The 18439-nt window shown below is 40.6% G+C and overlaps 1 protein-coding gene across 4 annotated transcripts in view; it reads right to left on the bottom strand.

Annotated features, from left to right (window-relative positions):
• Window positions 1-18439, bottom strand: part of RIPOR3 (RIPOR family member 3) — a 451742-nt gene that overhangs the window by 233787 nt on the left and 199516 nt on the right. For 3 of the 4 annotated variants that reach the window (XM_069243646.1, XM_069243644.1, XM_069243645.1), the window contains one exon: window positions 2679-2825. In XM_069243646.1, the coding sequence (XP_069099747.1) occupies window positions 2679-2825 (147 nt within the window). The remainder of the gene's footprint in view (window positions 1-2678; window positions 2826-18439) is intronic. The other variant, XM_069243647.1, reaches the window with a different exon arrangement.

Genomic DNA, 18439 nt, shown 5'->3' with positions numbered 1-18439 from the left:
CTACTACGCCTGTGTCAATGCCCGGTTTTGTAGCTGTTTTTTGTTGTCGAATTGTAATCAGCTTCTCTTTTTGAAAGGTTATCTACAATGTTGATATGTTCCAAGTCTTGTACAGCGATAGGGGCAAGGCGAGGTTTATAAAGTGATATGGGTTTTAGAGGTTTGGAAGAAGTTAATTAGTTTAAGTTTCAAAGTGAACTTGAATAGGTCAATATATGTATCAGTCAGGTCCCAGGTTGCCGTAGGGCAAAACGTAAGACCATAGTTAAGTAAATCGATTTCTGCCAAATCAAGTTCCACTTGTGATAGATTCACGACTAGGTGGTCGAGGTTCAGGGTACTCATTCCTGTTCTTTTATTCTGGCTTGTGTTATCACTCCAGATACTGACTGGTTGGATTTGCTGTTGTGTCGGGAATCTGGCAGTGGTTCTGTATTTTGTATTTTTTTTTATACCCAATCTGTGGCACTGTGCTTCCTCGCAAAAATGTACGTTTGGATTTGATAGATTGGTATCCAAACCTGATTTCAATGATTCTAGATCAGAGTTGGAGTTAACTTCTGTTTGGGAATCAATTTTGGTGGCTGGTTTGGACATAGAATCATATTTCTTGGCGAATGTGTAAACCCTGCCGAGTTGATAGTCAATTTAATCTTGTCTAAACTTCAGATTCGTTCTCTTAATCAAATCCTCCTCAAATTCATCTGTGATACTATTAAGAATCTCATAGTTCTTTTTGGTTATATCTCCCCAGTTTGCCTCCTCAATATGTCATGTGAGACTATCAACTTCCTGTTTGAGCATATTGTTTGAAGCTTCTTTAAGATTTGATTCCCATCTTTGAATATGATCTGGGTTTATGGATTCTGTTGGGGGAAGATCAGAATCCTTAGTTCCCAAGGGATCCTATCGGACTCTAGATAATTCCTAAGGGACACCGCTTCCCACCATTTAGAGGTCTCTTTTTTATTGCTTTCTCTATTACCAAGAATGTGCTGTGGGCTGATGATGGACTAGTTTTCTGAGTAGTTGTTCTGGAAGGGGCTTTGTTGGTAAAGATCTCATCTGCACGAGTAGATCTATTCTCTCTTCATTCTTGACTGTGTGCCATGAGGGATGGGATATGGAATTTTAATATGACTGTAGGCTCTGTTCACGTAAAGGTATTAGCCCAGGTCAAATAGTAGTGGGCAACGTAACATGAAATCTGATAAAATATGGTCAGTAACCTATATTCCGGAAGGGTGGTGATCCTGGGGTGATCAATATGTATAGTCCAAATGGAGAGGATAAGCAGCCTCGGGTAGACACTGGTGGTTAGAAATGCCTATTTAAGGGGTCTACAGCTGTATAGAAAATTAAATAATTTTAGCAGATTAATAGAGAATACGTAAATTAAAAAACAAAATTGAAAAAGAAACATTTTAAAACAATATGTAAATATGAAGGAATTTGAAATTGGAGGCTAAAATGTATTTGGTATCCTTAGTTGGATATGTTGGAACTTTGCAATTACATCAAACAGAATAAAGTATGGGCAATTGGTGACATCACATAAATCACTTAAATGCACAGACAAAGCTAAAGCATGCATTAAAGGCAGAAAGACAAAGTGATATGCTAGACTCTAGCAGATGCCTTGTCTTTTATAAATAAAAGCAAATATTGAAAAGCTCTGCATTCGAATCAAAGTTAAAATGTTTAAATGTTTTCATTTTTTTTGCAAATTAAATCAAATATATTGCCATTTGTATATTTGTTTGATGTATACTTTCCTTATTTTGTTTAGTCTTTTCAGATTCAAGTTATAGTAACTGCTAAGGCGGTGACCCTGGCTTCCATTGGTCATTCATAGGGGGGCCACAGATGTCAAAAGGTTAAGACTTCTGTTCTAGAATGCCTATTATTGGTGTGTGTCGGAGATGCATGGCGGGTAAGATGTATTTTTTCCTCTAAACTCGATAGGCCCTTTGAATAACTTAGGGAGTTGTTAACCACTGGCCCCTTTACCCAGATCGGAGAAGAAATTCTATTGCGATTCAAATATCTCGGGTCCTATAAGAGTAAGACAAAGCATGTGAAAACATGCAAACTCTGAATATACATTAGGAACAGAGTAATGGAAAATATTGTCGGATGCACACTTGAATGTCTAATGGTTTAAGGTAGGAACAGGTTTCTCAGTGTGAACGTTATATTATGCATTTTATTTTCTAGTATGGCATGACAAAAGAATGCTGAGATCTCACGTGTCTCCAAGGTATAAGGAACACATAAGCCAATTCTGAACTGTTATGTCTCATCCTTTGCAACCCAGTACTTCTGATGTTAAATTTATAATGGGTAAACCAAAACAATACAATAAATAACAGAACTAACAGGTAGCAGGATTGGGTCAACATGTGCAACTGTCTTAGGACACCTTGAGGTCTCTGAGCCCTTTCTAAACGTCCTTAAACAAAATAGGGGTGATTGGAAATTAACTATACGTCACATTGCAATTTTACTACCCGTAAATGACAAAAGAACCAGGCAGTGCAATTTTGAATAAAACAGCCTAGAGCAAGCCTCTAAACCAGAATAATGCTCAGAAAAGGTTAAAGGGATTGAGCATCCTAAAGACAATTAGAAATAGGAGAAGCAAGTGAATAGTTTAATAATTACATTAAAGTCCTTACATTATTCCTTTTTTCAAGGCTTCAAATATTTTCTTCACCTGGTGTGGTTGTGGATCCAGGCTGACAGTTCCTTTGCGCAGAGAGGGATACAACTTTGCTGACTTTATGGACATTTTTGATCTCACTGAGCTTTTGCTGAGGGAACTCCTGGAAAGAAAAATCAAGGCGGTAAGATATGTGTATGTATAATAGACAGAGAAAGTTTTGGTTCTTTAAGATGCAATGAAAAAATGAGACTGTGTCCCTCTAGTCATGCAAGTGGGCGGCTAAGTGCTCTGGTCTTGTCTCATCATCCCAAGTCCATTTGGACGCTCTACTAACTACCAGTGGATGTTGACAATCAGCATGCCTCAGAAGCTTAGTATGATCTGTGACTGCATTAATAGTAGTTGGTGACTGCAAGCTCAAATTTAGAAAGTCAGTGCCAGATGATGTCCCTAGTAGGAGCCAGGATAAGAGACGTCCCCTCTGATGGTGAGTGCAGTGCATCAACTCGCCTCTGATGCTGCAAAGGTCAAAAGCAGTTCTTCTTAACCTGGTGTAACAGTGGAGTGCCCCAGGGTACTAAGGACAGAATTAGAGGGTGTTTATTGGGAAAAAAATATTGTGCAGACAAATTATTGTGTCATGAATATCAAAGACAAAAATATTGTGAAGGTACGTTTCTATGGGTAAAAAGAGTTTTACCATGTATAACTCCACATATATGCACCTCAATGATATATATAGTTTCAAGGTGTGTAGATGTGGAGCTAAGAATAGTAAATCTATATTTACCTATTTGCACTTACCTTCTCAATATTTTGGTCGATATTTTTGACACAATAGTCTGCCCACACAACATTTTAGTTACTGTTGGACCTGGCCCTTTTTGAATGGTTATCCCCAACCTTTTTGCCTTTTTCCTCCTATTTATTCTGACCTGTTATCGTTGGGTTTAGGACTCTGGGCACTTTCCCACTGCTAACCAGTGCTAAAATGTTTATACTCCCTGTCTAAATTGTACTGGTGACTGGTTTATCCATGATTGGCATATATGATTTGCTAGTAAATCTCTAATATAGTGCACCATATGTGCCCAGAGCCTAAAAATCAAATGCTACTAGTGGGCCTGTAGCACTGATTGTGCTACCCACATGAGTAGCCCTGTAAACATGTCTTAAGCCTGCCATTGCAGTGCCCGTGTATGCAGTTTTAAAATCATCATGTCGACTGACAAGGGCACGCACTTGCCTGGCCCAAACCTTCCCTTTTACTACATGTAAGTCACCCCTAAGGTAGGCCCAAGACAGCCCCATGGCAGGGTGCAGTATATTCACTGGTGTGGTTTACATGTCCTTGTAGTGAAATACTGTTAAATTTGTTTTTCACTATCGTAAGGCCTAACTCTCCCATTGGGTAACATGGGGATTGCCTTGAAATATCTTTTAAATGTAATTTCCCATTGGGAGTAAATACAGATGTGGAGTTTGGGATCTCTGAACTCAAAACGTAAAAATACATCTTTTGGTGAAGTTGGTTTTTGGTTTTTAGGTATCAAAATGCCACTTTTAGAAAGTGGACATATTAGCTTAACAAATCTTTGCCTATGCCTGTCTGTTGAATACCCATCTGGGTCAGGATGACAGTTGGGTTGTTTGTGCATTCACTCTAGACAGTCACACAAATGGAGCTGAGGTATGCCCAGCATATTCTGATAGCCCATCTTGAGGCTGATGGGTCTTCCTGAGCTAGAGTGATGGGAGGAACTTACACTTGCACCTGAATAGGGCTGGTCCTGTCCTCACCCAAATACATTTCTAACTCCTTGGAGTGTGTCTGGGGCCAGGGAAGGCAGGGTCTTGTGCACTACATAGACTTCTCTTTGAAGTTTGCCTACTTCAAACACTGAAATTGGCATAAGTACAGGACCTCTGACACAACATACTTAGAACACTTCTGGACTAAGAACATTCTGCCAGGAAGAGGAGCTGAATGCTGGAGAAGGAACTGCCACTCTGCCTGTTGCTTTGTTGTGCCGGCCTGCTTCTTGCTGCTTCTGTCCTGGGAGTGAAAGGACTGGGCTTTGCTTTCTACATACTGCTTTCCAAGGTTCATAAAGGGCTTGAACTTAGCTTGCCTCCTGTTAAGAAGTCTCAGGGACATCAAAGATTTCATCTGCCAGTGCCTGGGCTTTCTTGCTGAGAGTCCTGACTTGCCAAGTGGTGCCAAATTCAATCCTGGGCCCTTGAAAAAGAGCTCTAGTGCAACTATAATGAAACCAAGCACATTGCCTCCAGAGTGACTATGGAACTGGCATCGCTGTCTGACTCCACGATGCCACTTGCACCTGCGCTGTGGTCCCCGCTGAGTGCAACAACCGCGACCTGTATTACAGGCCTGATGCCACCGCAACGCTTCTGAAGTCCCGCCACAGCATGAGTCCCGAGTGGTGTGTCCCTGACGTCCGGGACACCCGATTCTGACTCCACTGCAGCACCTGTGGCCCCACAGTGCGAATGCAATACTGCAACGTCAACACCTCGCATCTTAACCTGCTGGGTTCATCGCCCTCTGGGGTCATAAGCAACCGACACCTCGCCACTGACATCGCATCACCTCCACTGCAACCGTAAGGAACCAACGCCTTACATCACTTGTGGTGTCAGTAAGGAACTGACACCACACCGGCTCCAGCCGCACCTCACATTCCTGACTCTGTGCAATGTCTTTGTTTCCTCATTGTTTTCCAAGAAACTGTACCTGGGGTCCGTTTCTAAGTGCTATTTTAAGATTTAGGCCCTCATTATGAACATGGCGATCCGGACCGCCATGTAATGGACATGGCAAGACCGCCACAGGCGGAACTCCGCCACCGCCAGGCTACTGCCACCAGGCAGCCTGGCAATGGCAATGTTCCTTTTCCGACACCTGTTTTTCCCCAGCCTTTCCCAGACTAGCGTGAGGGTCCCTACTTGGAAAGGATGCATACCACTGCCAAAAAGAGATCCCATTTCTAATAGTTGCTGATAGTCTGTCATCCAACTACAGATCTCCAATGTATGGCATATTGTACACCTGCGGCACTTGCATAAAATGATGTTTGAATTTTTGATTTTTCTTTTTAAATCGCATTGCAGGATCACCACTGTGAATTATATATGGTAGAAAGGGAACACCAGAAAAAAAAAAACACACCAGAGATTTTTCAACATATATATGGATTGCAATACTTCCACCTTGTGTAAAAAGATATTGCAGGTGACTTTGGAGCTTTGCAACATCATAAAGGCACCCCGATCTCCATATCGTCCTGAAATGTCTGGAAACATAGACATTTCTTGCAGGTGGAGTTTATATTCTTCCATATATAATATGAGGAAGCTCTGAATATCTACATAAAAACAAGCAATTGTGACTCTTTTTTTAGTTATGATATTACTGCTCATCAGTAATAAGGATATTACATCTTTATGCTCTTGTAATAAATATCACACACAGAAATCCACAAGTTTGGGCCCCAAGGATGGGTTAATAACTTCATCTTTGTAATGAGGAATTTGTTGGAATTCTGAGGATATGCCCTCATAAACGGCTTGCAGTATCCAGGAAAATGGGTTTCATATCTAGGGACATTTCTGCAAATAGCCATAATCCAAAGGTTCTGCCAGAATTTTCCAGAACTTTGCCATGGAATGCCCTTTTTAAATATGCATGGAAATGTTGAAGGAATTAAAAAACAGAGTTGTACTTTTTTTAGAATATTCTGCGCAATTCCCAAGGATACTAAAATATTCATAGAAAGGGCCACAGAAATTCCTAATTATTTCTATAAAACAATGATTTTTTTTAATGACTTACATTTTTTCTGCCATTGAGCACAGAAATGCTTTAGACTGTACATTAAAAGTGCAAAAACTTTGATCATGTAACAGGAATTTCTGCAGAGCTTAGAATCTTATTCCCACATAGAACATGTCTGTTCTGCTTACCCATTATAACATTCTACATGAAACATTTCATAGAGATACTCATACCAGTAAATTGCAGATGCAAGGTGACATGTAGCTTCAAATTGAGGCCTAGTGTCTGTTCTTTAATGTATTAGATGGACGTCATTTAAGGGTCACCAGGGATCGCAGCTACGACCCCCAGCTTGCCCCTTGCTACCCCTTCCACTTGCTTTGCAACGCCTGGCCTCAGAGGTGGCAAAATCAGTGGCAAGAACACTGAGGCACCTCCACATTCCATATTGTCAGAACGTTTCACTTCACACTAAAAGTGAATAATATTCTAATAGTCACTATTAGTGTAATAAAACATTGAGCACATTTAGCTGGTATGGTACCTTCGGTGGCAGCTGTAGTATGTAAAAATATTGCAAATGTATGTTGTGTAGAGCGTGATTATGTGAGATAAGACCGTGAGTGTGAGCATGTGTCTGTATGTAAAAGTGTGTGTGTGAGTGAGAGGTAGTGCTAGGTAGTTAGTGAGATGGAGGCCCAAATGTACTTATCTTTAACGTAAAGGCAATGTCCTGAAGATGCTGTGCAGTTTTCATCAAAGGGAGAGAAAAAATGCACCATATCCACTTAGATATGGTGCATGGTGTCTCTCCTTGTGCACTGGTGTACTTTTGGCAGCATTGTGCCAACGCACACACCCTTGCGCCATAGTGCATAGGTTTTGTACTGGAAGGGGTACATTTCAGTACAAAAACTATGCTTTGGCTTTTCCCACTATGTATGTGTGCCGTGCAATGCAGCACACATGCAAAGTTGGTAAATGAGAAATGCTTGTTATGCCTGTTGGGGCAGTAATAAGATTTTGGTGCAAAATTCACTCTACCAATGTTTGTAGATAGAAATTTGCATCAAAAGCCCTAGGTGATAGCATGGGAATGCCCATGCACCATCAATGGAGCAACCACTTTATGCAAAATAATGCAAAGAAGAGCATAGCGCAATTTAGCATTACTTTTGGATACTATTTAATGCAAATCAGGATATACGTTAGATAGTACATCCCACTCAAACACTTTTCAACCTGGTCTGCATCACAAAAGGGATACATACACAGTGCAAAACATTAGTCCTCTTGGGCCTTAATGTCAGTAAGTTTAAGTGAGATTCAGATTGAATGCAGGTGAGTCAGATTGAATAAGAATGAGTGTAAGCGGGTGTCAAAGAGTGTGAATGTGATGTTGGAGTCATATGACACCTTCCTGAAAACAAAATCTGGGTCAAGGGTCATATGATGCCACTTCTTGTGGTGTCATTAATGCCAAAGGGTATGTGATCTCAGTTCTGCTACCCCTGGCATTTTGGTGAAACGACACCCACGTTTACTTTGGTAGCATTGTGTAACTTTAACCTCTTCGGTGCGTCAAACTGCTCCTGGCCGTCCTGCCACAGGGCACTTGAAAATCCCTCTAGTGCCTTTTAGGCTTTTTCTTTTTGTTTGAAACTGAAAGTGAAATGAGCCGATCCATTTTACTTTCAGTTTCAGTGAAATATCAGTGCACCGTGCACCTCAGTGCTCAGGGGGCTATCTCAGCCCCCGAACACCAAAGCAGACAGCAGAAGTATACTTGGAAGGGGGAGAATCTCCCCTTTACAATGGTACCCCTCCCTGGTGGATCCCTGCTTGAGGATTACCCAGGGAAAGCAACCCCCAAGCAGGGATCCACCCACTAGACACTAGGGAGGGGGCAAGGGCTTATGGTCCCCCTATTTTTTATGGCCATTTACAGTCTTTCTGCCCCCCAGGGGAGGCAGAAAGGACACTAGAAACCAGAGGTTTATTTTATATGGGCTGCCCTAAATGGGCATTGAAATGTGCCCACCCCTCCCAAAAAGTGGCACATTCTCTCTGCCCCCTCCAGACAGCCCTCTAAGCACCCGGGATTTGTTTTTTTATACATCTAAGGGTGGGGGCTGCCTACAATGGGCATTACAATACTGCTGCAAAAAATTAGCACAGTCTTTTTGCCCCCCCAGGGGCAGATGGGGCAATAGTCCCCAATCTGCCACCGGGGAAGGCAGAGAGCCCACTAGGCACCAGGGATTTTTATTCATCTAAGGGAGGGGGATGCCGAGCAAAGGCATTGCATTGCCCAACCCCTCCCAAAAAATAAAAGTCAGCACAGTCTTTCTGAACCCACTAGGGGGTGAATGCAGGCAATATGTCTCCATCTGACCCGACCACCCACCCAAGGAGGGCAGAAAGCCCACAAGGCACTAGAGACTATTTTTTTTGTGTAGGGGTAAGGGCTGCCCAGAGTATGCATGCTGATGCTCCTAAAAATAGGCAAAGTCTTTCTGCCCTCAGGGGGCAGATGATTATTATACCTAATTCCCCACCCCCCAACAGGAGGGGCCAGAAAGTCCACTACATGTCAGAGAAATGTTTGTGGGCATGTCAAGGAGTGGTACTATAGGCGAGGATCGTTCCCCTTTCTTGGGCCCACATTTTGGCTGTTTCTGCCCCACTTGAGGGCAGATCCGCGATACCACAATTGTGAGGGAGCCTAAAGCAAAGTCAGCCTAAAAACATATAATAAAAACAAAACTGTGCTTATCAACACGATTTGGTGTCCCCTCAATCTATTCAAACTTTTGGCCCCTCCCTTTCGCAGGCACTTGGCCCACCCACACAAGTGAGGTATCATTTTTATTGGGAGCCCGAGAGGAATGCTGGATGGTAGGAAATATGCCCTGGCACAGTGATCCCCCACAGAAATGTGTGGAAAATATGATTTTGTAAGCTAAATTTGAGGTTTGCAGGGGATTCTACAGAAGAAAACTTTGAAGGATCTATGCAAGCCACATCTCCTTCAACTCCCCTGGGTGGCTAGTTTTCAGAAATGTCTGGGTTTGATGGGTTTCACTAGACAGCCTCCGAGCCCGGGTGCAAAAACGCAGGTTTCCCCATTGCAAAACCAGGTAATTTTGATGTCTCCACAATATGTTTTGGGCTGTTTTGTGTCACGGGTACTAGGTCTACTCACACAAGTGAGGTACCATTTTTATTGGGAGACTTTGGGAAATGCTGGGTGGAAGGAAGTTTGTGGCTCCCCTTAGATTCCTGAACTTTTCATCACTGTATTCTGAGGAAAATGTATATTTTTAGACAAAATGTGAGGTTTGCAAAGGATTCTGGGTGACAGAACCTGGTAAGAGCCTCATACGTTACCCCATTCTGGATTCCTCTGGGTGCCTAGTTTACAAATATGTACAGGTTTGCTAGGTTTCCCTACGTGCTGGCTGAGATAGACCCAAAATTCACAACTAGGCACTTGGCAAAAAATGTGTCAGTCTTCAGTAGAAAAATGTGATGTGTCCATATTGGGTGTTTCCTGTCGCGGACACTAGACCAACCCACACAAGTGAGGTACCATTTTTATCAGGAGACTTGGGGGAATGTTGGGTGGGAGGAAGTGTGTGACTTCCCTCAGATTGCAGAACTTTGCATCACCAAAATTTGAGGAAAATTTGCTGTTTTAGACACAATTTGCGGTTTGCAAAGGATTCTGCGTAACAAAAACCTGGTGAGAGTCACACAAGTCACCCCATCCTGATTTACACTAGGTGTCTAGTTTTAGAAAATGTACAGGTTTGCTATGTTTCTTAGGAGCTAGCTCCCCAAATCCATAGCTAGGCACTTTGCAAGAACCATGTCAGTTTTCAGTGGAAAAATGTGATGTGTCACATTGCGTTTTTGGGCGTTTCCCGTCAAAAGCACGAGGCCTACCCACATAAGTAAAGTGCTATTTTTATCAGGAGGCTTGGGGAAATGTGGGGTGGAAGGACGTTTGGGGCTCCCCTCAGATTCCAGAACTTTGAATCACTGAAATGTGAGGAAAATCTGTTTTTTTAAGCAAAAGTAGAGGTTTGCAATTCTGGGTGACAGAACCCGATGAGAGCTCCACAAGTAACCCCATCCTGGATTCCTTTATGTGTTTCATTTTCAAAAATGTACAGATTTGCTAGGTTTTCCTAGGTGCTGAAAATCCACAGCTAAGCACTTTGCGAAAAAACCCGTCAGTTTTCAGTGAAAAATGTGATGTGTCCATGTTGCATTTTGGGGCGTTTCCTGTTGTTGGCAGTAGGGTACCATTTTTATTGTGAGACTTGAGGGAACACAGAATAACAGAACAAGTGTTATTATCAATTGCCTTTCTCTGCATTTGCGCTTTCCAAATGTAAGACGGTGTGTAAGAAAGAAGTTATTTCGAGAAAAGCCCTGTAATTCATATGATAGTAAAGTTATCTACAAATTCAGAGATGTGCAAATAACCACTGCTTATAAACTCAAAATCTTCTGCCCATTCCAGAAATACATAGCTTTCCTAAATACCTATGTTTTACCCTTTATATTTTGCCAAATGAATTGTTGTATACCCGGTTCACATTGAAAACCCATTGCAAGGTGCAGCTAATTTTTGGGCTCCTAGTACCTTGGGTTCTTGGTGAACTCACAAGCCCTATATATCCTTGCAACCAGAAGGGTCAAGATGACATAACGGTATATTGCTTTTGAATATCTGCCAAAGATGGAAAAAATGACAGATGAAAATGTAGACAAAAATTGCAGTTTTTTAATTCAATTTCAATATTTGTTATTTCAACTGGTACATTCTATAGGAAAATCATGAAGGATCTACACAAATGACCACTTGTTCAATTAAGAATGTTGTCTACTTTTTGGAAATGTATTGCTTTCCGGGATCCTCCATTGGTTTCAGACTCATTTCAGATTCATTTCTATCACTAACTTGAAAGAGGTTGAAAGCAGAAAAAAATAGAAAAAATGAGGTATGACCCAGTAAAATGCCAAAACTGTGTTGAAAAATGTAGTTTTCTGATTCTAGTCTGCCTGTTCCTCAAAGCTGGGAAGATAGTGATTTAAGCACTGCAGACCCTTCATTGATGCCATTTGCAGGGGAAAAAACAGATGCTTTCTTCTGAAGCACTTTTTCCCATTTTCCCCCCAAAATTCCACAAATTGTAGCTGTATTTTGACTAATTTCTCGATCCCCACCAGGGTAATCCACAAACCCTGGGTACCTTTCGCATCCCCAGGACGTTAGGAAAAAAGGGAGCAAATTTGGTGTGGCTAGATTATGTGGACAAAACGTTATGTGGGCCTAAGCGGGAACTATCCAAATAACCAAAACAAAGCTTAGGACAGGGGAGGGGAAGTGTTAAATGTTGATTTATAGTGTTGTTTTTTTCTGTTTGGATGCTTAAGCCAAACATAAAAGGCTTGGTGCTATTCACTAATCACCATTGAGTGTACATTTGTTCATTGTTTCCCTTTCCGCTCATGGTAAAATGTTGTTGGATTTATCGCCTTTTTGTTCGCAAAGTAAAGATGTGTGTTCACATAGGCTTTCTTAAAGCTGTAACAAAAGTATTGATCCTTTTTTCTAAAGTATCTGTACAACTTTTAAATTCATCACTTACATTCCAAACCTAAACTTCTGTGTCAAAGTCATAACACTATTCCTTGAGTGTATGGTTTAATGCTGCAAAAAGGGACATTATTATTATTATTATTATTATTATTATTATTATTATTATTATGGTTATCATTGTTATTTTTATTATAGTTGTTGTTGTTTTCTTATCGTTCTTATTGTTCTTTGATGCTACTACTTCTAATAATAATAATAATGGAAAAAATCACCTAATTACCCTTACATTGATAGCGGTATTTATATTTTATGTGGTCAATTGAAAGCAACAACGATAAACAATTAACAGCATCAAATGTAATATACTGATTATCTATAAAAAAAAATGTGATTTTTAATCACAAACTTATTTGTAGATCTCATTAATAATGCTATAATTTATAAGCATAAAGCCCAAGAAATGCTTTAGTATCGCAAAACTTTAAATATTAGATAAAACTTTTCATGCCTTGCCATACCTAGCCAACCATACATTCCATTTCTACCATACCTGACCTATTTTACTAACCTACCTAATGTTCCTGATGTAAAATAACTAATTTACATTTCATCTAAACCTACCTACCTAGCTACCATGCCTTCCATACCTACAATACTTAGCATCCTTTACCTAACCTGTCATATCTACCACAACTAACATTCCATTCTTTCCATACCTATAATGCCTGTCTACCTACCACACCTAACCTAATATACTTATCTTTGCTATCTTACATACCTAACATAACTACCTATCGAACCTTCCATACCTCCCTACCTACCTAACACAGCTCCAATACATTGTAACTGTAACTTACTTACCCTCCTGTGATGCCTGAACTAAATTAATATAACAATTGTGAAAGCTGAATTACTTATTAATGCTTTTCATTTATTTTGGTTTAAGAGTTTACATAGAATTTGACTCATATAGAAAATAATGTGCAACGTAGAAAATGTGCCCACTTGAGTGGACGCCACTAGATACGTAATGCTTTTATTAAATGCATAATATTATTAATAGAAGTGCATGTATTAAGAACATTGTAGTAGTATGTCACATTAATGATTTTACATTATGTACTTTGCTTTATTAATTATAGGCCATACGTTTGCGAGATTTGTGCCTAGTCTGCACAGCCTCATATTATGCTGCAATGATTAATAAAATTGCGGGAATGTATATCCAAAGAAATCAATGCATTTATTGTTCACACTGAGTTGACCAAAAGTTTAGCAGATGTCTTTAACTTTCTCATGAGAACTGCCTGCTAGAATGTCTTGTATTAGAAGTCGCAACTTTGTAAAGTTTGATGCTTAAGACAGCGATGTTCCCAGGAACCAACAATGGATGCACTGACTGAATAGCAACAAGAATGTTACCGGACGAGTCTGACGATGGGAACAGGACAAGAGGAACCAATCATCAACATGTGAAAGACAGTTTAGTTATATCTTAGATTTGAGGTTGTTTTTCTATTGGACTAACTGTAAATGTACGGTTTTCTGATCAAGGACAAGGTAGGAAGTTCTTTAGGACATTCTCACTTAGCCTGACTGTACAGAGGGAGGAGAAGCTCATTCTATGCTGATTTCTCCCCAAAGTGGTTATCTTTGACTTTATAGGTTAAGTTTTTTATGCTGAAAGCTGATCCCTTAGATTTTTTTCTGAAATGGTTAAGATAGTTTAGAGTCCCTCTCTCTGAACCACCCCCTTTCACTGCTCGTTGCTGAAGCTGACCAAACAGATGTCCAACTGAAGAAGATAATAGCAGCTTGCTGATCCATACGAGGAGGTATAACAAAATGCTATTGTCTTTGTTGTTGGTTTTGTTCTTTGTTTCTAGGTATCAACCACTATTTTGATAGAGCCATGGTTAGATGTTTTTCCAAATTAACTTAAACTAAATTGTTTTGCAGGAAGTCCAAACATGCTATTATAATCCGAAGGTTAGTTGGGGAGACCTGGAAATGTTAACAATTGCTATTAACCAAGAATTGATGTTGCTCACCTGTTGAATCTAGATGTATGCTATTTCTATTGCGCAGTTATTCCTGCTATTAATTTGTATTGTGACTCTTGAATGCTTAATTATTAATGCTTTGGTTAAATTGAGATTCTTTAAAAGATTTGGTCAACCGGTGTTATTCATGTATGTTTACCATTTGGGATTGAGATTAATCTAAGTGAAATTAGCATTTTTAATATAGGGAAATAAACTTTTTAACTTTTACATGAAGGTGTGATTATTCGTGGCCAAATGGGTCATGGTGTGTAAAGATCAAGGATTCAAAAGAGGATTTGATGATGTTTATTGACAATGATGACGTATAGTGGAATCACTCTAAGGGAAGTCAAAAGGTGTATTGAATCTCTAACGCGTCCCCTTATAAATTAAATAATAAAAGACCAAATAAGGACAGACGCGCTAACACAAACGTAGCAGAGGATGGTTAGTCTCCTTAAGAGGCAACCACTACTTAGATTTGGTAGAAAAATTGGATGGTTAGTATCCTTTTTTTCCTTAGATTACGTTAGAAGAGTCAGATGGGTAGTCTCCCTACAACATCAAAATAACTCACAGATTTGGTAGAGAAGTCGGTAACGATTAAGATTTCCAGATTTGACGGTACAAAGTGAAAAGATTATGTATCCCTAAGAACCTACCATGACTGTCCCAAAACCTTGGAGCTTGCCAATGCTTGTTTGAGGATGTTCTTGGTGCTCTAGTGACAGTGTGAATGAAATAGGTTTTGCGCTTGGACATTTCAAGCAAATCGCAGGTGAATTCTGATGTTTGAGACGCATTGGGAGCCTGCTTACTTCAGATGAAGTTGTTTAAGGAGTTTCCAGACTCCAGTTGAAGTTGTTTAGGGAGCTTGTGTACTCCAAAGTATGAGAGTAGGGAAGTCATCGAACTTCACATGTGTGTGGTGCTTTGTGCTCAAACATTGTCCACATGGTTGTTGGTATATGGACCCTGCGTGGTCTAAGACTCCGGAGTATTGAATAAGTGTATGAGACACTTGGTTTATGTTGTAATTTGTCTGTTTAATAGGTCAATCGGGCGTGGTTGACAAGCACAAGAGTGCTTGTAAAAGAAATGATCGTTTTTAGACGGAGATTTGGTGAGTCCTATGTGCACCAGGAGGGTCCAATAATCAGATGAGAGTAAAACTTGCTGGTTGAATTTTGTTTATGAGTCAGGGAAACTGAGATAGGAGTATCTGTCAGAGCGAAATGCCGCAGTGAAAAATCAGTAAGGTTTCTGAAGCAATTGTGTTACCCACCTGTAGTTAACAGACAAGTTGTGTGTTGATTTTATTTAGTGCTCACAATAATTGCAAGCCGAAAGACTTTGTCAGCCGTTGTACGTGTTAGAGTGACGCCATTGGAGCACCACTGAGATAGTCTGGTTAGTGGGAAAAGCCGCAAACAGATTGGTGGACAACCATGAAGCGTAATTGGTTGAGAAAGTAGGTGAAAGGGATTTTGGGATTGAAATTTACTTCCTGATTCAATTGAAATTAGCGTAAATTACAGAAATGAAATTTTCCAAAGCATTAAAGAGTGGCCTAAGGGGAGATACATATATTCCAACTAGAATAAGAGAAATTACACCATCAGAAGGTGCACCCACCTATATTGTGTTTGAAGAACAAGGTGCTCTGCCATGTGTTTGGCTGAAACAGTGGTGCAAAGAAACATAGAGAGATGGGAGCTTGGCATTCCCTGGCCATGGAACATTTAATTTGAGCATTTTAGAGAATTTGAGGAGAGTACTGTATGATTTGAAACCACCTCCGAGACCTGCAGAGTTTGAAGCATTAGCCATTTGGGAACTAGTAGCTAGTCAGCAACAACAACTGAAATTTGAGAGAAGAATTAGGAAAACTGAGAAGACTTTAGCAGAGGCTAGATGGTGTAGTGAGCAAAGATTTTGGAGAACTGAGACTTTACAGGGAATCAAGTTGTTTCCAGCAATTACACAAGAGAACAAGAACAAGGCTAACAAGAGTACCAAGAAGAGGGATTCCTATCCTTCAGACAACAGAGAGCAAAACTCCACAGAATCTAGGAAGTCTTTAAAACACGATGAAGAGTCAGACAATGATGAGTTTATTTGGCAGTTACTGAGAAATCGTCCCCCAACCATATGCAGCACATGAGAGAGGTTCAAGTACCAGTGTAGACCCTACAGCTCTGATCCTAAGGCACTCTACACAGAGCCAGATACAGGTAAGTCATAATATTCCAGTCACTTCTGTGATTCAAAGGACTATGCCGCAGATTGACATTTCCAGAATTTAACTAGATGTGCCTATTATAGATGCTGCAACAAACTTAGTAGTGCCGACAGGACAGGCTGCCCACATGAGACATGTGTATCTGAAACCGACTTTGATCCAGATCGAGTCTACCCTGAATACAGACAGACGATCCTGAGATACACCCCCATAACAGGATCCCGGACAGAAATTTCTGCCTTGACAAGTCAGAATACAGGAATAATGTACACTAGAGACCCAAATACCCGATCAAGTCCAGATGTAGTGTCAGTAACAGTTACCATAGGTCCAGTCATACCATTGGTTGCCCAGGGAAACCATAAGAGCTGTGAGAAGAAAATCCTGAACCGAAGCATAGAGAAGGAAAGGTTTGAAGAAAGTGCAAGAATGATGACCCCCCCCATGAGACCGACATTTGATGGAACAGGACCATTAACTGATTTGAGTTCTTTTAGAACTCCACCTAATAATCCGGGGAGATTTGACATAGGTTCCAGTCCAAGCAGGGTAACCCCAGAAACTCTGAGCCTAACGGTACAGAAAGTGCCCAGTGTGAGTAATAACAACATTTCATTGCAAGGTTTGACAGCTCAGCAGTTAACTGAATGGTTAGAGGTGTTGAGTAGCACCAAAGGAGATTCAAGCTGAGGAAGTGCAATGAATGTGACCAGGCTTAGACTAGAGGCAGATGACCTAATTGAGGGAACGATGGGATTGGACAGAATTGACCTTTTCTGAGAAAACAAGCTACACTACTTGTGCAAGCTGATTACTAACAAAGCAGGAATAGTACATCAGAAATTAGAAGATCTGGCAGAAAAATAGGTCATAGAAATTGTGAGAACAAAGCATTTAAAGAGGCGTTACAGATTAGAGTTCAATTCAAAGGACGTTGAGAACACGAGAGTCCCGGGAATTAAATTTCACATTAGGGAATTAATACAGAGCATTCAAACATGGGGAAAATTACATAACTGGGAAGGCAGATGGGTGAAGAAAAGAGGCAAGAAGAAAAGGGATTCTGCAAATCTTACTGCGAATGTGCAGCAGGTTGAGGATCTAGTGAATACCTTATCAATGAGAGAGATTCCCGAAGGGAATTTCGTCTATGTCCCTTGGAGCAGAAGTGACATTTTGTCATTTACAAATGATTATCCCAGGTTGAGAGAAAAGTCAGTGGAATGGCACCAGCAAAATGATAGGTTTGGGAAACTTACAAAATGCCTGTGGAGGGGATTTGAACACCCTGTTAGAAATAGTGGTTCCAGCAGATGTATGGGTCGAGTTCAAGAGAAGTGTAGATTGGCCAACAAGAGATCCTCAGAGAGATCCAGCAACAGGTGCACCGTCTCCTGACAAAATGAAATATTACTATAAGGTGATTGAATTTTTTAAAACAGGAATTTTGCCCAAGAATATGGATTGGCAGAAAATAGACAGGACAGCCCAGGAAGGGAGCAAGTCAGTACATGCATTCTATGAGAGATTGTTGCAGGTGTTCAAACATTACAGTGGCACAGAAACAATTGAGCCGAAAGACATGATTCATTTTAAGTTCAGATTTGTTGAAGGATTGAGATCCGAAATTAGCCACATGATTAATAGTCATTTGATTTGTTGGCAAGTGAAGCCGATTGATGAATTATTGCAGTATACAAAGTACTGTAGTGGCGAGATTGAGCTGAAATAGAGAAAGTTGAAGGAGAAGGCAATTGTGATGTAGATTAAAGCGGCACAATCAGGAATGCAGGGACGTTTTCCACAGCAGCAGCAGGGAAACATGTGGTTGGAAAACCAGGCGAAAGGCAGAGGTTGTGGTGGAATTGGAAATGTGAACCTTAGTCCTGATTTGAATACTGTGGTTGTTCGGAATGATGTTCACTGAATGGAAAGAATGTTACCATGTCACGCTTGCGAAGGCCTTGGACATTGGAAGCGGGAGTGTCCGATGTTAGTGAAGGAAGGTGTTGTTCAGCAGGCAAATGAAATCAATCCTTTCCCAAATATGAGAGGACAGAGAATGAGAAGTCAAAAT

Source organism: Pleurodeles waltl, chromosome 7 (genome assembly GCF_031143425.1).
Source record: "Pleurodeles waltl isolate 20211129_DDA chromosome 7, aPleWal1.hap1.20221129, whole genome shotgun sequence".
Classification (NCBI taxonomy): domain Eukaryota; kingdom Metazoa; phylum Chordata; class Amphibia; order Caudata; family Salamandridae; genus Pleurodeles; species Pleurodeles waltl.
The sequence above is the reverse complement of the archived record's forward strand: the minus strand, read 5'-3'. Positions and strand labels throughout refer to the sequence as shown.